At 40.6% G+C, this 26,439-nt stretch overlaps 1 protein-coding gene across 8 annotated transcripts in view; it reads right to left on the bottom strand.

The window, feature by feature from the left end:
* PCCA (propionyl-CoA carboxylase subunit alpha) overlaps window positions 1-26,439 on the bottom strand; it is a 452,191-nt gene that overhangs the window by 82,892 nt on the left and 342,860 nt on the right. For all 8 annotated transcript variants that reach the window (XM_055244179.2, XM_055244183.2, XM_055244186.2 and 5 more), the window contains one exon: window positions 21,737-21,835. In XM_055244179.2, coding sequence (XP_055100154.1) covers window positions 21,737-21,835 — 99 coding nt within the window. The remainder of the gene's footprint in view (window positions 1-21,736; window positions 21,836-26,439) is intronic.

The following is a 26,439-nucleotide window of genomic DNA, read 5'->3' on the forward strand; positions in this document are numbered from 1 at the left end:
TGGGATTACAGGCACCTGCCACCACATCTGCCTAATTTTTGTATTTTTAGTAGAGACGGGGTTTCACCATGTTGGCCAGGCTGGTCTCGAACTCCTGGCCTCAGCTCCCAAAAGTGCTGGGATTACAGGTATGAGCCACCATGCCCAACCAACCCATTTCACTTTTTTTTTTTTTTTTTTTTTTTTTTTTTGACGAAGTCTCACTCTGTTGCCCAGGCTGGAGTGCAGTGGCACGATCTCAGCTCACTGCAACCTCTGCCTCCTGTGTTCAAGTGATTCTCCAGCCTCAGCCTCCCAAGTAGCTGGGACTATAGGCATCTCCCACCATGCCCGGCTAATTTTTTGTATTTTTAGTAGAGATGGGGTTTTGCCATGTTGGCCAGGCTGGTCTCGAACTCCTGACCTCGTAACCCACCCCTTCTGCCTCCCAAAGCACTAGGATTACAGGTGTGAGCCTGTAATCCTACGGCGCCCAGCCAACCCATTTTACTTCTAAGAATTTATCCTGAGGAAAAAATGTAAGGATAGGCAGAAAAATAAAGCTGAACAAATATCACAGTGTAGTTTATAGAACTGAACAATGGCAAGGAATGTACATGACTGGGAAAGACATTGGCTAAGTAAATTGTGGTATATATCCAGCCTGCCATTTAAAAAGTTTAAAGACATGAAAAAATGCTTATAGTATATTTCTAAGGGCAAGAAGAACAAAACAATATGTTCAGAATAAGCCTTGTAAAAAATTATGTTATAGAAAAAGTATAGAATTAGTGCACATAAAACTTATTTTTAGGCAAAAATATTAGTTGACTCTCATTTTCACTTATCTGTTTTTCCTATTCTTTTATATGCACATGTTGAACTTAATAAAGGCAAAAAAAGACAGAAACAAAATGGAATAAAATAGACTCCTTTCCTGTGTCTTAGGGAGACTCAGTTAAGAACGGAGCGTTGATTCCTAGGTTTTGACACTGGCACTTCTACGTTGGTCATCCATCTAATCAGCCACCTATCTCTCAACTGTGTTGGGCACTGCTGGCTGAATTAAGACCCACCTTCCAGGAGACTAAGGAAAAGACAGCAGAATTATTGGAAAAATAAGTATAATTCAATACGATAAATGCATAGTACAAAATGTACAAAGTATTATGGGATAAAGAGGATAGACGGACTAAATGAGCAGTCTAAGGTTAATAAGGAAGACATCAGATAGGTTAAGACAGACATTAAAGCTGGATATTTAAAAACAAACAGGGACAGGGTGCGGTGGCTCATGCCTGTAATCTCAGCACTTTGGGAGGCTAAGGTGGGTGGATCATTTGAGGTCAGGAGTTTGAGACCAGCCTGACCAACATGGTGGCTCTACTAAAAATATAAAAATTAGCAGGGCATGGTGGTGGGTGCCTGTAGTCCCAGCTACTTGGGAGCCTGAGGCAGGAGAATCACTCGAACCTGGGAGTTGGAGGTTGCAGTGAGCTGACTGTACCAACGCACTCCAGCCTGGGCGCCACAGCGCGACTCCGTTTCAAAAAAAACAAAGAAAAAAAAAAAAAAAAAACCACGAACAGGATTCAGCCATTATGGAAAACAGTATGGAGGTTTCTCAAAACATTAAAAATAGAACTACCATATGATCCAACAATCCCACTACTGCATATATATCCAAAGGAAAGAAATCAGTTATGTCAAGGAGATATCGGCATCCCCGTGTCTACTGCAGGACTATTCATGATGGCCAAGATAGGGAATCAACCTATGTCCATCCACAGACCAACGGATACAGAGAATGTGGTATATATGCAAAACGGAATATTATTTAGACTTAAAAAAGAAAATCCTGCCACTTGCAACAACACGGATGAACCCGGAAGACATTATGTTAAGTAAAATAAGCCAGGTACATACAGAAAGACATACCATATGATCTCACTTACATGACGAATCTAAAAACGTCAAACTCACAGAGTAGAAAATAGAATGGTGGTTGGGGAGAGGGGGGGTTGGGGAAATATTAATCAAAACCCACAAAATTTCAGTTATAAAGGAGAAATAGGTACAAGAAAGCTATTATACAATATAGTAACTACAGTTAATGATGACGTATTATTAATATATTCTTGAAATTTTCTGAGTATATTTAAAGTGTACCTCACATACAGAATAAGTATGTAAGGTAATACATATATGTTAATAATTAGCTCAATTTAGCCATTCCACAGTGTATTCACTGTTTGAAGTGTGTACTTCAAAACATGTTCTACATGTGCTAAAGTTTGAAAGTTTGTCTCCTCCAAACCTCATGTTGAAATGTGATCCCCAGTGTTGGAGGTGGGGCCTAATGGGGGTGTGTGGATCACTGGGAAGGATCCCTCTTGAATAGATTAATGCCCTCTTTGAGGGCGAGTTCTCGCTTTTAGTTCCTGAGAAAGCTAGTTGTTAAAAAGAGCCTGGCACCTCCCTCCCTTCTCCCTCACTCTGTGACCTCCACACACATCAGCTCCCCTTTGCCTTCTACCATGAATAAAAGCAGCCTGAGGTCTTCATCAGATGCCTAATCCTGAACTTTGCCAGACATCAGAATCATGAGCCAAATAAACTTTTTTTTATAAATTATCCAGTCTCGGGTATTCCTCTGTAGCAACACAAAAGACGCTACTAAGACAGTATGACAAATATACGCAATTTTAATTTATCAATTAAAAACCAAATTACAAATTTTTAAAATGAGCAGGAATTCTCCAAAAGAAAACTGAAAAACAGCTGAGAACGGTGGCTCACACCTATAAACCCAGCACTCTGGGAGACCAAGGCAGGCAGACTGCTTGAGGTCAGAAGTTCAAAACCACCGGGCCCAGTGGCTCACACCTGTAATCACAGCACTTTGGGAGGCCAAGGTGGGCGGATCACGAGGTCAGGAGATCGAGACCATCCTGGCCAACATAGTGAAACCCCATCTCTACTAAAAATACAAAAATTAGCCGGACATGGTGGTGGGCACCCGTAGTCCCAGCTACTCGGGAGGCTGAGGCAGGAGAATGGCATGAACGCGGGAGGCGGAGCTTGCAGTGAGCTGAGATCGCATCACTGCACTCCAGCCTGGGTGACAGTGTGAGACTGTCTCAAAAAAAAAAAAAAAAAAAAAAAAAAGAAGTTGTTCAAAACCAGCCTGGCCAACATGGTGAAATCCCATCTCTTCTAAAAATACAAAAATTAGCCGGGCGTGGTGGTGGCACCTGTAATCCGAGCTACTCAAGAGGCTGAGGCAGGAGAATTGCTTGAACCCGGGAGCTGGAGGTTGCAGTGAGCCAAGATTGCACCACTGCACTCCAGCCTGGGAGACAGAGCGAGACTCCATCTCAAAAAAAAAAAAAAAAAAAATTGTGGGCTGATAAGACAGTTAACAAAAATTTCAGATTAAGAGATGGCACGATGGCATGGCGAGTTTAGGGAATGTTAAGCAGTTCAGTGTGGCCAGAAATAGGGTTGGATGAAGGTGGAAGTGGCAAGAAAGGAAACCAGGAAGGAATTATAAACCCAGGTCAGATCTTGTACAGAGAGAGCTCATACCTGAAAAAGTTCTTACACTTAAGAACTGGAGTGTGACATGCTCACGTTTTAGAAAGACGGTGGTCTGAGGTCATGCTGAAGATATATAGAATGCGGAAGGACGAGGCTAGGAGGCCGAGTAAAACAGCACTACAATCATTCAGGTAGGAGCCTGATGTGCTAAGCAGCCACAACGGAAGAACTGAGTCTGACTCAGACCTAGGACCTTAGGATGGAGAGAGCAAACAGACCTGAAAGACGATCTCAATTTTGCTCTATAGATGAAGAAACTAAGGCACAGGAATGTAAAAAGTAGTTTGGCTACCTGCAACTCTGCACGAAAAATTTTAATCTTGGTCCTGAGATTTAAAAAAGAAAAAAATCACAATAAGCCACTGAACTGCTGCATGGCAAGAAAGTCTGTGCATTCAGCTTCATACGACAAAAACTGCAAAAGCAGCCATAGATGGCAGACAAAAGTGAATGAATGTGGCTATGTTCTAGTTAACTGCTTATCATCAATAAGATCTGAATGTGACCTCATACTTCTCATGGGTCATAAAACATTATTGATTTTTTTTTTTTTGACAGTGTCTCATGCTGTCACCCAGGCTGGAGTGCAGTGGCACAGTCACAGCTCTCCACAGCAACTGCCTGGACTCCAGCGATTCTCCCACCTCAACCTCCCAAGCAGCTGGACCCACAGGCATGCACCACTGTACCCAGCCACTTTTTAAAAAGATTATTTGTAGAGACAAGGTCTCACTATGTTGCCCAGGCTGGATGAAACATTCTTCTTTAATTTTTTCCCCCAACTATTTAAAAATGTAATAACCACTCAAGTTGTGAGCCCCATAGAAACAGGCAGTGCCTCCTGGTCTAAGCCACCAGTACCTCTCACCTGAGGTCTATAATGGTCAAATCAATGATTTCTCTGTCTCAAATCAATGATTTCCCAGGGCCTGCAGTGATTTTAAAAATCACATCACATCACTCTCCTACCCAAACCCTCCAAACAACACAAAACAAAACAGTTATTTGGCCCCTAGATGATCTGGTTCTGTCTTTCTCATTCCACTCTCCCCAGCTGGCCTTCACACAAAACAAGCTTGTTCCGTTTCAGAGCCTTTGCTTTGCCCCTTCTGCTACCTGGGACTTTCTTCCCCCAGACTTCTGCACGTTTGCCCCCTCCTCTTCGTAGGTCTCGGCTCAGTGTTAGCTATTCAGAGAGGACTTCCTAGCCATCCTTGCTAAAGCTGCCTTCTCCAGTCACTTTCTATCAATTTTACAGTCTTCATCCAACTTCTTAGTACTAAAATCACCTTATTTAGGTATTTACATGTTTAGTATCTACTCCCCCCTGCTGGAATATAAGTCTTGTTCCTTGTTCTATCTGCAATGTCTAGAACACTGCCTAGGCCATACTGGGTGTTCCCTTCTATGTAGGAGACACTAAAACAATATCATCATTCCTTTGGCTGACACTACAAAGGTTAGATTCATTCCCAGGCAAATAGAAGTAATTTTGCAATATGTAAAATGGAAACAAATTTTCACATTAAAAACAAATTGTATCAATGAATGTGTGACCATAGGTATAAGTACCAATAAGCTGTCCTTAACATTGCATTCAGTTTAAAGCAGGTCACAATTACATATATAACGACTGTCACCTTTTTTTCACCACACTCCCACAGTCTGTAAAGGAAGGAAGGAAGGAAGCAAGGACAGGCCGGGCGTGGTGGCTCACGCCTGTAATCCCAACACTTTGGGAGGTCAAGGAAGGCGGATCACTTGAGCCCAGGAGTTTGAGACCAGCCTGGCCAACAGGGTGAAATCCTGCCTCTACTAAAAATACAAAAATTGGCCGGACATGGTGCCATGCGCCTGTAATCCCAGCCACTTGGGAGGCTAAGGCAGGAGAATTGCTTGAACCTGGGAGGCGGAGGTTGCAGTGAGCCGAGATCATGCCATTGCACTACAGCCTGAGTGACAGAGCAAGACTCCGTCTCAAAAAAAAGAAAAAGATTGATGTAAAGAAAAACAGAAATAAAATTTCACTCAAAACTGGAATTTATTTCAATCTTCCCTAGGAGGAAGATACACTTTTCCTAGAGCCTAGGATTAAGATAATTCAGTTTTAGAATCCACAAAAAAAACAAAGTATTCAATGCCTATCATGAGTCTAATGCATGCCAAAACAAATATGAACTGACCACTTGATAAGCTAATAGCAAAATTCTTCATAAAAATTAAGACTTTTATTTGATGAAACATATCCACGCTTGTTAAAATATTTTCTCCAAATATTTCATATTTCATCCCTTTTCCTATTTTAAATGGCACTCCAAAGCCTGATAAAAATGTTCTCCTTTTCTTATTTTGACAGTCTGCTCCAACGTTTACAAAATATATTCCTTTTTATTTAATACTTTGGAAGATTTTGTTAACAAAATGATTTCAATATTTGTTAGAATCAAATTCATACAAAATTAGCAAAGTTATTCACACAAAGGCAAAAACATTAGCAAAACAATAAATCAAATGTTCCAAAAATACCTTCCTAGGATAATAAAATCAAGGCAATTTCACCTTTAAAAATAATGTCACTGAACAGTAAGAGGAAGAAATAGTAATAGTTTTCTTTTTCCCCTCACTGATTTCCAACTTGATAATATGTTTTAAAGGCCATTACTGTGGGATTTGTCTTATCGGTCTCCAGTGCAGCTGTTTGTATTATTTTCCACATTTACTACAATCAGTGTTTATACTATTCAAAATTCTCTTCCTCAGGCAGCAACGAAAATATAATTTTCTAGTTAACAGAAGAGGAGAAAAGCTTGTATGTGTGGGGGTGTGGGCAGGGGAAGTTCAGAGAGACATTTTCCCATTCAGTTAAATTTTAAAAGCAACTCCAAATTATAAAACCAAGAAAACTGCTAAGCTTCTAGGACTACATTACAAAAGCAGGTAGCCTTGCATCAAAATTAATATTTTATACCACAGCTGTAAATACATCCCAGCTGTTAAACTGCCTTGAAATATTTTAAAGCAGAGTCAACAGAGTTATTTCTGTTCTACTGGTGAGCTTGTTTCTAAGATGTGTAGCTGTATTGATACGTCAGGAATGTAAAAAGGATATGGTTAATAATTACTCTTTCATTTCCTACTTCATTTGAAAAAAAATACCAACCTCTACTTATTCTCAGTTATATATTTATATATCCTATATATCTTGAGAGTTTCATGTCACATGCAATGATTCTAGAGAAATCACATGTGTAAAGTACAAAATAATACTGACTTCAAAGAGGTGGGGGTGGGGGGAACATTTTTAAAACCTGTAAAACATTTTAGGACTAGAAACATAAGACAATTACTTCCCAATTCATTTGTGTGCCAGCAAAGTACGGGCAAAAATGTATGTCACTTTATTTTCTAATTAAAATATTAATTTTACCATCTATAAACAGTTATTAGGATTAAAACTAAAGTTTATTATTGGAGGGTGTGGGAGCTATTTTAATCTAAAAAAAACTGAACAGAAAATAACATTTTTAACTTCCTCTCAAGTAGATATGAAAATCAACAATTTATTTTCTTCAAAACTGAAATTTAAGGTTACAATTTTAAAATTGATTCAAATTCTGTGTGGACAAGCATTTATACATATACTACATATAGTTTCACAATCTGCAAACAGAGTAACATCTCGTCCATCACATTCACGTGCTTGTGTAATATTTTATATTACACAGGCCCACTGGGCATTTTAAGTTATCATGTTATATATATATTATATATATATATATAAAATTTAATACTCTAGTCATTTCACAAGCAATCCATTTAATCTGGTATTCTTCAGTAAATAACATGAGATTCATGTGACACTATTCCAAATTTGTCTGCTTTAACATAGAAAATTAGTTCCACTTAGCTGAATATCAAAGACCTATTCAATACAGAATGCAGTGGTGCTACAATCAGCTCTGCACTGTTATTTATAATAAATTTATCTTCTCTTGAAAATATTTGAGCAAGAATATGAGAAAAAGAAAAAAGTCTTCAAAGGTACAGCATGAATAGCTTCACATCACACAAATGCAGAAATTGTTAGACCTTAGCAGGATCTCAAGATATTTTCAAAAGTATTTAGCTACTCCTCAGGCCTGAAGGCAACCTGCTGTGAGCAGGTGGGTAGAAGAAATCACGCCATACAAAGAAACAGGCCAACAGCAGTTAGTCGGCTCTGCTTGCAAATGTTCAAACAACGTGACTATGCAAAATGAAAATCTAGTATGTAAAACGTTAACGACAAACAATACATTAAATCCCAGTACACAAATTACACTGTAAGAAATAGAGAACAGCAAAATTGAAGAATTTCTTTCAAGGTCAAAAAAATTACTTCACAGGAATATAGACATAGTAAAAAAATAAAAATAAAAAACTTCTATTCATCCAGCAAGTTCCATACTACAAAGGTTCTGGGGTTTGTGAGGAAAACAGAGAGTGAGCTCACCATGGCCAGAACACAGCGAATCTTCTGTTTGTTTCATCACTTTAATTATATGCCACAGGCAGGAAATCATTCCACGTTTTAAAAATAGTTGTAATTTTTTTAATCTAATGGGCAATTTAAAAAGCTTGTCAGCTAGATGATAAATTCATCTTCTGTTTAAAAATAAATTCAACTCATCTATTCCGAATTTTAAAAGATAAAAACCAAAACTGTGGTTGACATTAAGGGGGAATACTTTAAAAACCGTTATGTAGAGTTTTCTCTATCTGTAAACACACTCTGGTTTACAAAAAATTTTGCCTGTGAGTGGCCTAACCCAGTAACCAGTAGCTACATGTAACTACTGAGAACTTGAACTATGACTGGTGGGACTGAGGAGTTAAATTTTCAATTGTATTTAATGTTAATTTTAAAACTGAAGCAGCGTAATTTTCTGTTAAACCCAACTCCGTTGTTTTGGTAGGACTACATTCCACTCTGACCGTTCCATTGTTTAAGATACTGTTGTATTAATGCCAATGTCTATGTTGTTTCTGGTATCACATTAGTAATTTTTAAAGTCTTTCATGTTGAAATGACAACATTTTGGGTATTAGTCTGTGAAAGCGCCATAAATGCAAAGCAGCCCCCAAATGCAGAAGGAGCCAAGAAACCAAAGAATAAGGCAAAGAAACCCAATTTGTTGGTAAAGGTGTTTTCTTGGGGGAACTTACTTGGGGGGACAGACAGAAGCGTGGTCTCCGACGGCTGCAAGACAAGTATATCCCGCACTGTTACTGGCCAGACCCAGAGCTTATATGCCACAGGGAAAGGGCGTACGTGCTCTATAGAGGCAATTAAAGGCATCCTCCAGAACAGGTGAGAATGCTATGTGCATCACTGCCTATAATTTGTGTGGTAAGATCAAGGCTGCTTTGTTCTTACACTAAAAACAGTAAATAAAATCGGAATCAGGAGGCATTCACGCGACTGGGGCTAATGAGAAATCAACGTGGCTTTGCTGGGAGTGGTGGCTCAGGCCTATAATCCCAGCACTTTGGGAGGCAGAGGCAGGATGATCACTGGGGTCCAGGAGTTCTGGGCAACACAGTGTGCCCTCATCTCTACAAAAAATCAACAAAATTAATTGCATGTGGTGGCACAGGCCTGCAGTCCCACCTACTCAGAAGGCAGAGGCAGGAGGATTAGTTGAGTCTGGGAGGTTGAGGCTGCAGTGAGCCATGACTGCACCACTGTACTCTAGCCTGGGCAACAGAGCAAGATTCTATCATAAAAAAAAGTAAAATAAAAAATAAATTAAATTAAAACAACAAGGTTTGCCTTCAAGAGAAAAAAAAACATGGTGGATTAGCAATTAAGATGGAATCACTTTTGCCTCCACAGGTACACTGGGTTAAATAAAATGTGTTAGTAAAATTAATTCCACTTGTTTCATCTTTTTTAACATGACTACTAACATTTTAAATGGCAGTTGGGAATGGTGGCTCACGCCTGCAAACCCAGCACTTTGGGAGGCTGAGGCGGGCAGATAACTTGAAGTCAAGAGTTCAAGACCAGCCTGACCAACATGGTAAAACCCCCTCTCTACTAAAAATACAAAAAAAAATTAGCTGGGCATGGTGGCAGGTGCCTGTAGTCCCAGCTACTTGGGAGGCTGGGGCAGAATAATTGCTTGAGCCTGGGAGGTGGAAGTTGCAGTGAACTGAGATTGTGCCACTGAACTCCAGCCTAGGCAACAGAGCAAGACTCCGTCTCAGAAAAAAAAAAAAAAAAGCTAATTAATTAAAACTAAGAAATTTTAAATATGGCTTGTATTAGGTTTCTATTAGATAAGGCTATTTAATAAACGTCATTATCAACTGACTACTTCTGCAATGAAAATATACAATGAAAATAGAAACACTGGTAAAAAAAACATAAAGCAAATAAATATAAAAGTTATTTGATTTTCCTTAAATGATGATATTTAAAGAAAAGTTGGCTAAATTATTAGAGAAACTAATAGAAAAAGACTTTTAAAATTCTGAAGAGAACTTTTAATTATTTTCAAGTTTTCAATGTTTATGCCCCTGGTTCTTTATCATTTCAAAATATGTGATTTCCTCCTCCCTCAGGTAATATATCACTAGCTCCATATTCAAAGTTATCCACAATGATTAGACTTTTTCCGAGAGTATGATTTTCTTGAAGTCAGAAAGGCAGCATACTTAAAGCAGGTGCGGGTGGTTCTGTGGGAGCAAGAGCTGATATGACCTCACCCAGCAACGGACAGTGAGAAAGCCCAGGGCATGCACAAGGCTTTGAGAAAGAGAAAACCAGGAATAGCGGGAAGCAGACACTTTCCTACACCTACTGATACTATCAGTAGCTATCTACACTTGTCAACAGGTGATACTGTGGGCCTAAATCAGCCGAGGTGCTACCCAGAGCAAACAGAGGCCAACAGGAAAGAACCATGCTTGGTGAGCAAGGTGCCTCTGTGGGCAAGTCCTTGGGAGCCGTCTTGTTTCTTTTTGCTCTCACAGAAACCATGGTTATTCTGTATCAAGAGAGGTCCACCAGCCACACTAATGGAGTATGGATTTCGCAAATGTTGGGAGGTCAGGAACGAAAAAGAATCAGCAAAACATTCTATAAGGTAAGATGACTGTCCACTTACCCATTTACCCATCCATACCTATTCATCCAATTATTGAGCATTTATACGCACCGAGAAGTCAGCAGGGCAGTGAGAATTAAAAGTCAAATCCAAAAGGAAACAGGTGATTTAGATCAATTAACAGAGGTTAATAACCTATGAAATTTATTATTCCGATGATAGTATTGAGGCAGGAGAACAGGGTCTGGAGGCAGGGAACCTAAGGCTGTTTCATGCAGACTTCCTAGAACTAAATTGAAAGGAAAATCCTAGCTTTCCACACCTAAGTAATAAAAGGACCAGAGGCTACTCCCTTTGCAAACTCCCCACCTTTTCTGTGTGGCAGATGGGAAATCGGACAGTCAATTTCCCAGCCAATAACAAATCAGAAAATCAGACTGACTGTGGGTCCAGGCTTTGCAACTTTGTAACTTCACTCCAGTCTCTGAATGGTTGCTGTCCACAACCAATCAGACTGATTGCGGGCCAAGTCTTCGTTTGCATAGAAGTGTAACTTTGTAACATCACAGGATTGTGACCTTGGTAACTTCAGCCTCTGGCTGGCTGCTTTCTGCAGCCAATCAGACTGATTACGGGTTACCACTTCATTTACATGAGCTGAGTATAAAGTAATCAATGGAAAACTTCTAGTGGGTATTTGGAACCAAGAAGATTCTGTATCCGGGCCCTTGAGCCGCTGCTCAGGCCCGCTCCCACACTGTGGAGTGTAGTTTCATTTTCTTTCTGTCTCTCTCTCTCTCTTTTTTTTTTTTAATTTGAGACAGAGTTTCGCTCTTGTTGCCCAGGCTGGAGTGCAATGGCTCGATCTCGGCTCATTGCAACCTCCACCTCCTGGGTTCAAGCAATTCTCCTGTCTCTGCCTCCCAAGTAGATGGGATTACACACATGCACCACCACGCTAGGCTAATTTTGTATTTTTAGTAGAGATGGGATTTTACCATGTTGGCCAGGCTGGTTTCAAACTCCTGACCTCAGGTGATCCATACAACTCGGCCTCCCAAAGTGCTGGGATTACAGGCATGAGCCACCACACCTGGCCGCCTGTATTTTCGTTTTCAATAAATCCCTGTTTTTGTTCCGTTGTTGCTTCATTGTTTGCTTTGCTGGACATTTTGTCCAATTATTTGTTCAAAACGCCAAGAACCTGGATAACTTGCAGTCACGACCGTCTACCAGTGACAGTATACACCAAAATACAACTTACTTTTAAACAAATTTAATGGGTAATATTAAGCTTATGAATTTTACCAATGAAAACCAGGAACATGAATACACGTGATCGGACTGGATGAATCAGGAGCTAATTCCTGAGGCAAAGGTAAGTTGCCTTCCCAACTACTTACTCATCTCATCAGATAAAGAAGTTAAATGCTCCTTAATATGGTTTGGATGTGTGTCCCCTCCAAATCTCTTGCTGAAATGTGATTCTCAACATGGCAGGTAGGGCCGAGTGGGAGGTGTTTGAGTCATGAAGGTAGATCTTGGTTGTTTAAAAGAGTGGGGCACCTCCCAGTTCTCTCTCTCTCTCTCTCGCCATGTGATGCTCCTCCTCCTGCTTTGCCTCCACCATGATTGAAAGCTCCCTGAGGCCTCCCTCCCCAGAAGCCGAGCAGATGCTGGCACCACACTTCCTGTACAGCTGGCAGAACCGTGAGCCATTTAAACCCGTTCTCTTTATAAATTATGCAGTCTCAGGTTTTTCTTTATAGCAATATAAGAACAGATGAACACACTACTTTTTGTGGAATCACAAGGGTTCAGCAACAAAATGAAGTAGATGCCAAGTACCCATACATCTTTAAGTCAGATGCTAGCCAAGGCTACCTGGTAGAATGTGCTAGGAAGCTGTGGGACCAGTGACTGTCCATCTCCCACCTCAAAAGAATAAAAGAGGAAAATTAATTTGAGGAGGTCGAATTCTTAAGCTTAGAATTTAAGGCTGAACTCCTTAAGTTATGTGAAAGCGACTTCATGAGAATCACTTATTCATGCAAATTCTTAGAGATAGACCAAGAAGAGAAGCTTGTACTTTGTTGGTTTGGTGAGGCAAGGACTTATTACTATTTCTTGTGGCCAGATGTGGATTATGCAGGAGAAAAGCAGGCAGGGTCATTATGAGGGACCATGCCCAATGAGAACATTCAGAGTCAACACAGCAGTTGCTCAGGAGGCCAAAGGCAACTGGAAAAGACAGGCGGCATTAAGTGTTCTGCAGGTGAGAAGTTCCCCCAAATCCACATGAAGGTATCCCAGGGCTACCCGCCAGCTTTGGACATCTGCCATGCCCCAAGAGAGTGAATGCCAGGTTGCCTCTGCCCCAGAAAACCTGGTTCTTCCTGCCAGGCTCTTCTCATCTTTACCCCATACTGCAAATTCTGAGAGACCCAATACAGCAGCTCTGAAGTAGAAAAGGGTATTGTTGAGGCTCAGAAAATGATACCCCAAAGTGAAGGCCTCAGAAGTAACCTCAGAACTAAGGTCTCTCTGACCTTCTGCCCTCCTGTCTCTCACCCCTCATTCTCTCCTGAGACGAGTCACAGACATCAAAATTCCTCTCCTGCAAAGACAACTATGAAACTAGAAACAGGACTCTAACCCCTCCCTGCCTTTCTAAGAGCTGCCCATAAAGAAATTCTCTGGCCTACCCTTCTCTACAACAGTAGCAGGTCATAAGACTGTCATCCCAGATGGGTCTTATCCCATACCTGGGAGGAAGAAATGGTACAAGAGAGGCCAGGAAGGTCTGAACAGAGGCCTTGCTGGGTTCCTCTCAGCCTACTAGCATTCACTTACATTCTTTGTCCCATCGGTTTTACACGGCTGCCCATTCTTCATTAAACCTAAGCATTAACATGGACAGCTTTCCTTGTATCTTTGGATCTCTTTTCTGAAGACTCTCATGTCACATAAAACTTTGATTAAATAAATCAGTTATACTTTTCTCTTGTTAACCTGTCTTTTGTTATAGGAGTGTCTGCCATTGACACCCTTATGATGGGGAGGAGCGGGATCACACCCTTTTGCCCCTACAATATAAAGCAAGCAAGAAGAAAGCAACATTCTCGTCTGCGCTAGTAAAGGTTTCTCAGTGTGAGGTCAAACTGAGTTTAGAGAGGGGAGGTTTTACCAGGTTTGATATTACAATGAACTAGACTTTGAAACACACCCTCCTCTCCCAAATACAGTATGGCTTGTTTATTACCTGGTAGCAACATTACAGACTGTTAGAATGGTATGTGGTTTTATATATGGGAAGCAAAGAAGTTGAGATAAAGGGTTTAAAAAAAAACAGCTCTAAGAAACTTGCTTCTACTTGGACTGAAAAAAGTGCCACTTGTGCAGTGAACTTGTTACAGTGTAACACCAATATAGGAAGGGCACATCCTAGAAGTATTCGGAATGCCTCTTCTTCAATTACTAGCTAGGTAAGTCCTGCTCCACAATGAGATACCACTTCACTCCCAACAGGATGGCTATTATTAAAAAGATAAAATAAAATAGAAAATAACAAGTGTTAACAAAGATGGCATGAAATTGAAATTATTGTGCACTGCTAATGGGAATGTAAAATGGTGCAGCAACTATGGAGTTTCCTCAAAAAATTAAACATACAATTACCATATGATCCAGCAATTCCACTTCTGGGTATATACCCAAAAGAATGGGGTACTCAGACAGATATTTGTACACCCATGCTCATGGAAGCATAATTCACAGCAGCCAAAAGGTAGAAACAACCCAAATGTCCCTTGACAGAGGAATGGTTAAACAACATGTAGTATATTCACACCATGGAATATTATTCAGCCATAAAAAGGAAAGACATCCTGTCACATGCTATAACCTGGATGAACCCTGAAGACAGTATGCTAAGTGAAATAAGCCAGTCACTAAAGACAAATACTATATGATTTCATTTATAGGCAGTACCCATACCCACAGTAGTCAAATTCATAGAAACAGAAAGTGGTTTCTATGCATGGAAACATAGGTTTCTCTCAAACTCAACCCCCTTTTTCTCTACACTGCTTGCACCCTAGTGAAGGATGAAGGCAGTAATAGGATTGTCTTCTGAATGAACTCCATCTCCACCCTTCAATCCCTTAACCCCTCCTCTATTATGAGGACACATTAATATTCTACAACGGCATTTTGATGGACGTTACTTTACTCTGCAAAAAGTTGTAATATCTCCACTGCTGACTGAAAAGCATAGATTCTTTAGGCTCTCATTCACTATCTGGCTCCTCCAACCTATTTTTCCATGTTTAGCTCTCATTACTTCCCTAAATGAATACTTCCCAATTTGCCTCTTGATTCACAAACATGTTTTTCTAAGGTGTATCTCGAATATCATCTGATGCCCTTGGCTAAGGGTTTCCGAAAGATTAACAAAAAATGAAAGAGTGCAACTGACTGAGAGCTCATAGAAGCAAATATACTGAGGATCGTATTAAGTGAAAAATCATCTTTTTATTTACAATTAATTGAGAATCACAGAAACAGCTTTTAAAGAATTTCGGGGTTGGAAAGGTGAGGTGGTGGCAAGGTAGCAAGGGAAGAGAAGCAGGACTGCCATTAAATTGTGCTGGCATAACGAGTTATCTGTTTATTTATTTTTGAGATGGAGTCTTGCATTGTCGCCCAGGCTGGAGTGCAGGGGTCGAGCCTCCTGAGCAGCTGGGACTGCAGGTGTGCACCACCATCCCCGGTTAATATTTTGTATTTTCAGTAGAGACAGGGTTTCACCATGTTGGCCAGACTGGTCTGGTATCAAATGCCTTACCTCAGGTGATCCACCCGCCAAGGTCTCCCAAAATGCTGGGATTACAGGCTTAAGCAACCACACCCGGCCTGGTATCTGTATTTTATTTTATTTATTATTATTTTTTTTTGAGATGGAGTCTCACTCTGTCACCCAGGCTGGAGTGCAGTGGCACGATCTTGGCTCACTGCAAGCTCTGCCTCCCGGGTTCACACCATTCTCCTGCCTCAGCCTCCCGAGTAGCTGGGACTACAGGCACCCACCACCACGCCCAGCTAATTTTTTTGTATTTTTTAGTAGAGACGGGGTTTCACCGTGTTAGCCAGAATGGTCTCGATCTCATGACCTCGTGATCCACCCACCTCGGCCTCCCAAAATGCTGGGATTACAGGCATGAGCCACGCACACCATGTACAAAAATCAATCCCATGAGGATTAAGTAGTTAACTTTGAAAAGCATAATTTAAAAAGGTTTAAAAGAAAATATAGGTATCTTTGTGAGCTTAGGAGTAGAAGAGGATTATCTACACAAACACAAAACACACAAACTGTAAAGGAAAATATTGAAAATTCTGACATTAAATCTTGCCTTAAAACTTCACTTGGATAACTTCAAACAATAAAAACACAAGCTACTTTATCAAGACATATGACAAAAAGGAGCCACAACACAGGAAGAACTTTTATAAGTCAATAAGAAAAAGCCAATCCAATTTAAAAAGTGGGCAAAAGTCATGAGCAGGTATTTTACAGAAGAGAAAACAAGACAGCAAATAAATACATATTTTCAATGTTCATTGTTATACTAATCAGGGAAGTATACATTAAAACCATAATGAGACGCCATCTAAACTCACCAGTCAGGAAAAACCTAAGTAGTCTGGGAATGCCAAGGGTTCACCAGGATGTGAAAAAAAATGTTAAGGGCACAGATTCCTCGGTTCAAATTCTGGCACTTCCGTTTACTACCAGATGGGAAAGCAATTTAGCCTCTACAAGCCTCTGTTTTCCCAAATACAAAATGAGGGATAACACTAGTACATACTTTATTGGGTTTTGGGAGGCATTGGGCAAATTCATGCATACAAAGTGCTTAGAACAGTCAGCGCCAGGCACAGTAAGTACAGAATAAGGTTAGCTCATTGTTCTCATTATGACTATCATCTTCACTACTGGTGGGCACATAAGCTGGTACAGCCACACAGGGAAACCCATCTGGCCTTGCCATGCAGGAATGAGAAAGCACAGGCCCCACGGCATGGCTGTTCTACCGGCACATGACCTGGAGAACCTCCTATGTCAAGAGGAAACAAGAAGCAGAGTGTTCATATAAGCATCACTGCAACAACAAAATAAGGAAAATAACACAGATGTCTATTGAGAGGAGAATAAATAATTTGTCGTATATTAATATGATGTATAGAAGTAAATAAACTGCAGCTATAGGCAGCAACATGGGCCAGGCTTGCAAACATCATGCTGGTGTGGAGATGGCAACTCCTGGAAGAATACAGAGAGCATGCGGGCAATTACGAAGTTCAAAAACAAGAGCAGCTCAACAAGACACTGCTCCCAGTGTTGGTGTATTCATAAATATCCCTAAAGAAAAGCAAGGTAGTGATCAATTTAAAACTCATAATGGTGTTCTCCAGGGACACTGGAAAGGAGGATTTAATCAAGGAAGAATGATACAAATAGCACTGATGATGTTTTGGGTTTTTTTGTTTGTTTTTGAGACGAAGTTTCGCTCTTGTTGCCCAGGCTGGAGTGCAATGGCGCCATCTCGGCTCACCACAACCCGGGTTCAAGGGATTCTCCTGCCTCAGCCTCCTGAGTAGCTGGGATTACAGGCATGTGCCACCAGGCCTGGCTAATTTTGTATTTTTAGTAGAGACGGGGTTTCTCCACATTGGTCAGGCTGGTCTTGAACGCTGAACCTCAGGTGATCTACCTGCTTTGGCCTCCCAAAAGCTGGGATTACAGGCGTGAGCCACCATGCCCAGCCTGTTTTCTTTTTTTAAATCTAGATAGTGGGTAAACAGGTTTTCATTGGGTTATTCTTTAGCTTTTATATAGATATAATACATATTTTTGGCTGGGCGCAATGGCTCACACCTGTAATCCCAGCACTTTAGCAGGCTGAGGCAGGTGGATCACCTGAGGTCAGGAGTTCGAGACCAGCCTGGCCAACATGGTGAAACCCCATCTCTACTAAAAATACAAAAATTAGCGAGGCGTGGTAGCGCATGTCTATAATCCCAGCTACTCCAGAGGCTGAGGCAAGAGAGTCGCTTGAACCCAAAAGGCAGAGGTTGCAGTGAGCTAAGATCGCACCATTGCACTCCAGCCTGGGCAACAGAGGGAGGCAATATCTCAAAAAAAATAATAATAATAATAATACATATTATTTTATATTAAATGAGGTTTAATAATAAAATTTAATGATACAAGTTAATGATAAATAGTAATATTTAGTAATATTTAAGAATATAAAGTTTATACGTATGCTCAAAAATCCAGAGAAAAAAGAATTGTAGTTATTACTTTAAAATAGCTACAATTACTATAGTAATCAATTACTAAAGTAATCAATTTCAAGTGATTACTGTAAAATCACTTGAAAAATACCTTTGGTAATATTCATCCCTTATTTCCCAGAATTTACCATAAACAATTGCAAAGAGATACACAAACACTCATAATTGCATTTCATAGCTATCTGCTTGGAGGTGTTAAGCTGGAACTCTTGGAGCAATGCAGCCCAGGAAGCAAGCAGAGAGAGAAAAGGGGGAGTCAGGAATAGAATTTGGAGATTTGCCCATGCTAACGGTGGCCAGAAGAGAAATCAGCAGATGACTGTAAAGCCACCAGTTCTTTCCCGTCACACTTGCAGATCTCTTCTGCACACAGTGCCCTCATCCCCACAGCTGCTGAGACTTCTCAACTCCGAATCCCTAACATCTGCTGACTTCTCTCTTTGCCTCCAATCTTCACCTCATCCTTCTTCAAGCCACTCTCCACAAAGCAGCCAAAAACCAAAAAAACCTTGTAAGCTACAATTCTGTTCAATCATCACTTCCTTACTGAAAGCTCTTCCACCGATCCCTACTGACCTAGGGATAAAGTAGAGCCTGTCCTATGTCCTTAATAAGGCTCGTGTGACTTGGCTCCTACCCACCTTGCTGGGGCACACCACTCCTCAGCTCATTCTCTGACTGCAAAGGTTTAAAGCAGAGGGTGTCCAACTGTGGCCCAGATCGGCAGCATTAGCATTACCTGGGGCTTGCCGGAAATGCAGACCTAGCCCAGACCTGCTAAATCAGAGTAAGCTATGGGTGAGTCCAACAACTTGAGTTTCCACAAGGCTTCTAGTTGATTCTGAAGCACATTAAAGTTTAAGCATCTCTGGTTTAAAGCATGAATGACAGGTAATTATAATTTGAAGAAGAATTTGACAGGAAAAATCGCAAAGTACTATAGCATAGTGGGGGAAAGCACGCATGACTGCCACAGACCAAGTTGCTGCTCTGCTTCTTCCTAGCTTTGTGATACCCAGGAAGTTACACAGCTTGCCTCAGCATCCTGCAACGCTTGATGGCAAGGATCCTACCTACAGCAAGACTGCTCGGGTTTAAATCATGGCTCTAGGCTGAGGTCAGTGCGGGGGAGGGTTGCTTGAGCCCAGGAGTTCCAAACCAGCCTGGGCAACATAGTGAGGCCTCATCTCTACAAAATAAACAAAATTAGCTGGGTGTGGTGGCAGGCACACCTGTAGTCCCAGCTACCTGGGGGGCTGAGGTGGGAGGATCGCTGGAGCCTGAGAGGTCAAAGCTGCGGTGAGCCCAGATTGTGCCACTGCACTCTAGCCTGGGTGACAGAGCGAGATCCTGTCTCATTTAAAAAGAAAAAAAAAATCACGGCTTTACCTCTTATTAGCTGGTGACCTTGAGTAAGTCACTTACTTTTCTCTGAGCCTCAGTTGTCTCACTTATAAAATTATAAATAGCACCTACTTCATACAATGGTGAAGATCAAAGAAGTTCATATCTGTACTATGCTTAAAGCTACACCTGATACACAGTAAGCACTGTGTGTTATTTATTATTACTATAATTGTTATTATTTCCATAGGGGCCACATTACATTTTTGGAAAAAGTCAATACAATGCTAATGCCTACAAAAGTAAATAAAATCCATCCCCTTTCATAAGGAAAAACTCTCCTTACTTTTTTTTTTTTTTTTTTAGGTAAACGACTGTTTTTCCTAGTACACCATTTACCTCTCTGAGTTTATTTCCTTCCAATTAGAGAGTACTTGATGCAACAACCTCTTCCTAAGAGTCAAGGGATCTGCCTTTAAGGGGTCACTTATTTCAGACACATTAATTCTTTTAGTAGCGAAGTACTTACAGGATTAAAAAGGGATTTACCGAACATGATCCCTACCCTAGGGAAAATATTTTTCATTATTCCACATATATATCCATATTAATCTAGCTATAAATTCTACATGTAAAAGTGCCATCAAGACAACTATCTGCACAGTCACTGAAAAAGATGATGAAAGTAACACAATACAAAAAATGTGCATAACAGGAGTTTGTACCTTTCTTCTGACTACTGAGAGTTAACACTATGTCCCTCTCACAAATACGTGAGCCATAACATATTCAACGCACTTTACAGTCTACCAAACATAAACCAGTATAACAAAACCACAGTTTTTTGTTTGTTTGTTTCTGTTTTGTTTTGTTTGTTTTGGAGACAGAGTCTTGTTCTGTTGCCCAGGCTGCAGTGCACTGGCGTGATCCTGGCTCACTGCAACCTCCACCTCCCAGATTCAAGCAATTGTCCTGCCCTAGCCTCCGGAGTAGCTAGGAATACAGGCGCCCGCCACCACACCCGGCTAATTTTTGTATCTGTAGTGGAGACAGGGTTTCACCGTCTTTGGCCAGGCTGGTCTGGAACTCTTCACCTCAGGTGATCCGCCTGCCTTGGCCTCCCAAAGTGCTGGGATTACAGGCGTGAGCCACTGCACCCGGGCACCACAGTTTTTAAAGACATAATAATACATGGATCTAAGTAACGTGAAATTATGTAGTGATTTTTTTCAAGAGTCTTAAAATATTTCACCTCATAATTTATATTGATATAATATTATATAAAGTTATATAATATGAGTTAAGTTATAAAATATGAGAAAAGACAGGAGTTAGAAAATAAAAAAAATGAGAAAAAATATACCAGGACAAGTCACAAAACCAAAGTCAAAATATAGGGCTCATTACCAAGAGTTCAAGGTTACTTGGAACCATAGAGATAATAGATGAATCGAAACTGACTTAGAAATCAGTTCAGTCATCAAATATTTTTTGTGGATTATGAAGTCCACTGCCCCAGTCTCTCATAGAGGTAGATAAGAATCAGGTATGGAGTAAGTAGTCTTAATCTGTGATTATCCTGATTTCTCAAGGTTTTTAAAACCAGTTTCCTGTGTAAAATCAAGTTAAGATGATTTTCATAAAAAAGAACAAAGAATGGGCATTTAATGCTATGGGTGGGGCTAGATTTTTATTAGCCTGTGATAGCCACATGTTCCATGATTTCTTTTTTTTTTCCTAAAACGCTAAACCTCAAATATGAGGCAAGGTGAAGAATTCTGGCAGAATCTCTTTTCATAACTTTCTACTTCAAAATGGAAGTCGCAGGTTACAAAAAACATTCTATCGACTGGGTTCCAAGGCATCTCCTCAAGGCAGGACATTTTATATTGAGGTGAAAAGAAAGATTAATAAGATTACTAAATTTTTAAAGGACATCAGCGAGCCGTGGAAAGTCAACCTGAATAACACGTTTTGCTAGCCTAACACTACGTAATTTCAACTGCACGGAAAAGAAAGGTAACAAAGTAAGTTGTATTTTACAACTAAAAACCCACAGAGGAAAAAAAAAAACAAAACAGCTAATCTAGTATTTTTAGAAAAGCCTGCAGAATTCCTTGTTTATAACAAAGTACAATACATGAACCTTCTTGGATTGTCTGAAAAAAGAAAACATGAATTGCTCAGGTTAACACTTCAGATCCTCTAAAATAAGAAAATAAAAAGTTTTCAACTGTAAAAAGTACAAGGTGAATAAAATACAGCTTTTCCCTCCTGTAGCTCTAAGTATTAGCCACACAGGTGCTAACAAGGATTCTGGACTTGAGGAGGCCTTCTAAGGAAATCCTTACAACACTCACCTGGACAGTCCTCTGAGTGCCATCAACGCTGACAGACAGTAAGGGCGAAGCCAGGTTCCACGTGCTGGTCACATTTAGTTTCGACCCATCAACTTCCACCTGTTGTGACACCAAATAAGACCATTACCATGAAGAAAGACAGAAAACTGATCTCAAGTTCATTGCTGCATACAAAGCAGCAGCCATTTTAAACAGATGGCTCCCAAACAACCTGTCATGTTTACTGCTCCAGCCATGAAAGACAGGGTCCAACAACAGCGTCTTCCCAGTCATCTCTGGGGAGAGGTGAAGGACCTGTGAACAGCTGCCTCTGGGTACTGAGGCTTCAAGTGATTTCCGTAAGTAACAAACAGCCTTCTAACTCGAAACCTATCTGGACATGCTACATTTACTGCAATTAGACAAGTAATGCATATAAATTCCAGTGACATCTTGCAACCCACACAACAGGGCTTGCATATAATATCCTCTCCAAGGACCAAGGAAGAACTTTTCCTGTGTTAATTTTAATGAAGGACTATGCATTGTTATCTTAATTAAACAGAAGCTTTAATTAGACAAAATTCTTTGGTGTTGAATATCAAAAGTCCATTCAAACTTTGCAAAGTTGTCATATTTCTGTCAATCATAAATGACTGATTTCATCCAGTCATCCTTCATGAATATGCAAAACAGACCCATAATCTTTCAAAACAGGGATACTCGTAAAAGAAAAAAAAATAATTTCCAAATAAATATAAAAGTAATGGAAATTTAAAAATCATAGCTAATTTAAAATGAAAGTACTATTGGTTTTCTTCCTTTCACTAACTCTTTAATATGAGAGGCTTACAGATGACATTATTATTATATGGTAGACAACCTAACAAGGTGATACTTAAGCTTGCTCAAGTTTCCAAATAAACCTGCAGCGGAACTATGATATATGATCCCTAACAATTCCCCCACTATCACTCATTTCTCTTAAAAGATACTCATTAAAATCAGATTATCAGAGACCTTACTATTTCCTCTTCTGGGGACCCTTGGGGACAGGGCAGGGGTGGCAGTGGACAAAGATTGCTGAAAACATTCTGTCAAGTATCAGGTGCCCTAAAAATACCCGGGCGAGAGGTCTGCTTCTGGGACACAGTGTAGTGGAGGCTGCAGGCTCGCAGTGAAGCCCAGGGCTCAGTTTTGTGGCATTCTGAATATGGCGTGGCAGCAATAGCACAGCGTGGCTGGAGGGAGGGGCTGGGCAAATAACCCAAGTACGTCGTGATAGGAATCCAGAAGTTCTGACCAGTGAAGGTCTGGGTCAGGACGAAGACCACACAGAATGGGGAACTCCATCATGACTGCAGGCAAATACAGTTGATCCTTGGAATCCATGGGAGATGGGTTCCAGGAGCACCATCCCCGCCCCGCCCTGCAGATACCAAAATCTGGGGATGCTCAAGTCCCCGATATAAAATGGTGTTGTATTTGCACCTAACCCATGCACATTCTTCCATATACTTTGAATCATCTCTAGATTACCTATAATACCTTTGAATTATAATACCTAATACAATGTAAATGCTATCTAAATAGTTGTTATCCTCTATTGTTTAGGGAATAAAGATGGGGGGAAAAAAGGCTGTACCTATTCAGTACAGATCCAAATCTTTTCCTCCCCGCCCCCCCAAATATCTGCAGTTGGATCCACAGATGCGGAGCCCATGGATACAGAGGGCCGACTGTAGTAGGTCTAAGGACAGCAGAAGCCTCCTCAAGGCTTTCAAAGCCTAAACAGCGTGAGTCGTTACTCAGTGGTCACCAACCCAAGCCCTCGTAGCAAAGCCTCAGGAGGACTGCATGTGAGTCTACGTTCTCCCCATGCCAGCGCCGCGAGGCAGATCTGACCATCATTCCCAAAGGCCCCTCTCACTGCTCCCAGACCTCACCTCAGCAGAAGCTGGGGATAGAAGAAAACTGAAACACATTACCCCAAAGAGACTGTTTAAACCAACAGACGCCAAGATCCTGTTTACTCACAAATTTTTCTTCCCACCATCCACTACTAAAGGTAGAGGGCCTCTGACAAAGATGATAGGTGATAGCAAATACACTACATTTCATCATCTACACAGAAATTTGCAACTTCACTACACAACTGAAACAAGGAAGCTATCATGACTCCAAATCATAAACTGAAAACTATCTGCCAGTACTAAGTGGGGAAAGGGATGTGTGGAAAGTCATCACAGGCCTTCTCAGGCTTCCAGCATACACAGATACATAATGCTGAATACGAGATACAATGATTCTACTGATGCTAGCACCCAAGGAGGGAATCTAGATGGAAGTATAGGCCATAGGAGAAGTAGAGAATGTCTCTTTGAACCACAGGTTAATACCAGAGAAAGGTGGGCTGGCTGAACCAAAGAATCCTTGTTACTATGCCAGATCCACTGTGTACATGCAACTCTTCAGTCAAGGGTGACTGAAGGGGCAGATGTAGAGTGGAGGGGACATTTCGTGATAGACTCTGACACAAAGAACCAGCCTACCCTTTCAAACTAAAGAACAGATTTGGTGAGAAATGACTAAGTAACATGTCCAAAAAGAAGGGCTGTAGCCTGCTTCACCTACCCTCCCGCCCTATTTCAACATAAACAACACTCAGAAAACAACCAATACTGGATGTCTGCATACAATTTGGAAAAAAAAAAAAAAAAAACTCAGAAAAAGGGTAAATTAGTAGCATATAACACAAGAACTACTCAAAGAAACACAGGAAGAGTTCAGATAAATAGTTCTCCAAAGTCTCAAAGGCAACCATAGGAAACGTGACCCCTCTTAAAAAAAAATAAAATAAAAAAAGAGCTCAAAGAAGAAAGACAAAGGTTCAAAGAAGAGATTATACAACAACAGAAGGAAATGAAAGTCAAGCTGATAGAACTCAGAAAAAAATGGAGAGAAAAATAACGTTATTGAGATAAAAGTCACATTAAGAAGGAACCAAAAATAGAATGTGACTAAAAAGAAAGATAAGGACTGGAGAAATCATATAAAATGAAATAGATAAGACTAACAATGTAAAACCAATTTACTGAGAAGACAACAGATATGGAGGAAGAAGGGGGGTAGAAAGAATATGTAACTGTCCAAAGAGGCTCACAAAGCAAAAAGAACAAATGTACATTCAAAGATATATAATAGGATAAAACTTGTCAAAATAAATAAAACAATAAAACCTGGAATTTGTGGATTGATTATGTTTATAGAACTTTAAGGCTAGAGAAAGAATTATGGCCAGGCATGTTGGCTCACGCCTGTAAGCCCAGCACTTTGGGAGGCCCAGGCAGGAGGACTGCTTGAAGCCAGGAGTTTGAAACCAGCCTGGGCAACAAAGTGAGACCCCATCTCTACAAAAAAAAATTTTTTGTAATTAGCCAAGGCATGATGGCCAGTGCCTGTAGTCTCAGCTACTCAGGAGTCTGAGGCAGGGGAGATTGCTTGAGCCCAGGCCTTCCAACCTACACTGAACCATGATTTTGCCACTGCACTCCAGGCTGGATGACAGAGCAAAATGCTGTCAAAAAGGAAGAAAGAAAGAAAAGAAAAGAAAGGAAAGAAAGAAAGAAAGATGAAGAAAAGGAAAAGGAAAAGAAAAAGAAAAAGAAAAAAGAAAAGAAAAGAATAAAAAGAAAGTATGGAGGTATTAAGTTAGAAATAAAAAATCATGGCCGGGCGTGGTGGCTCACGCCTGTAATCCCAGCACTTTGGGAGGCCGAGGTGGGCGGATCACCTAAGGTCAGGAGATTGAGACCAGCCTGACCAACATGGTGAAACCTCATCTCAACTAAAAACACAAAAATTCGCTGGGCATAGTAGCGGGTGCCTGTAATCCCAGCTACTCGGGAGGCTGAGGCAGGAGAATTGCTTGAACCTGGGAGGCGGAGGTTGCAGTGAGCTGAGATCGCACCACCGCACTCCAGCCTGCACAACAGAGCGAGATTTCATCTCAAAAAAAAAAAAAAAAGAAAAAAGAAAGAAATAAGAAATCATGGACAAGAAAGGAAAAAAACTCAGGTCAGCCTAATTTCTCAAAAGCAACACAGATACAGAAGACCACACAGCAATATGGTCTAAGTACTAAAAAAAAGGAAATGTTGTCCCCCAATTTTACACCCAGCAAAGGTTTTCTTAAAGTATATCAAATAAATATATATTCTGTAGAATGTAAAAACTTAGTGCCCCTTCTTTAAAAAAATCAGTCATCTCTATACATACTGATTTGAAACCATCTTCAAGAAAATACAGAATAGTGTATACACTGTGCTATCATTTTTTTAAGAAAAAAATAACCATACATGTGTGTTTTTAAATGCAAAGAGTATCTCTGGACAAATGCTTAAGAGGAACAGAATAGCTGAGGAACAGGGGTGAAAGGGAGGCTTGTTTTTCACCACAAATCCATTTGGACTTTTTGAATTTTATACCGTATATACATACACTACATTATTATTGTTATTTTTTTCTTTTAGAGACAGAGCCTCACTCTGTGGACCACGCTGGAGCACAGTGTCGTGATCTCAGCTCACTGCAACCTCCGTCCACCTCCCGGGTTCAAGTGATTCTCGTGTCTCAGCCTCCTGAGTAGCTGGAATTACAGGCGCCTGCCACCAGGCCCGGCTAATTTTTGCACTGTTAGTAGAGACGGTGTTTCACCATGATGG

This window comes from Symphalangus syndactylus, chromosome 15 (genome assembly GCF_028878055.3).
Source record: "Symphalangus syndactylus isolate Jambi chromosome 15, NHGRI_mSymSyn1-v2.1_pri, whole genome shotgun sequence".
Lineage (NCBI taxonomy): Eukaryota > Metazoa > Chordata > Mammalia > Primates > Hylobatidae > Symphalangus > Symphalangus syndactylus.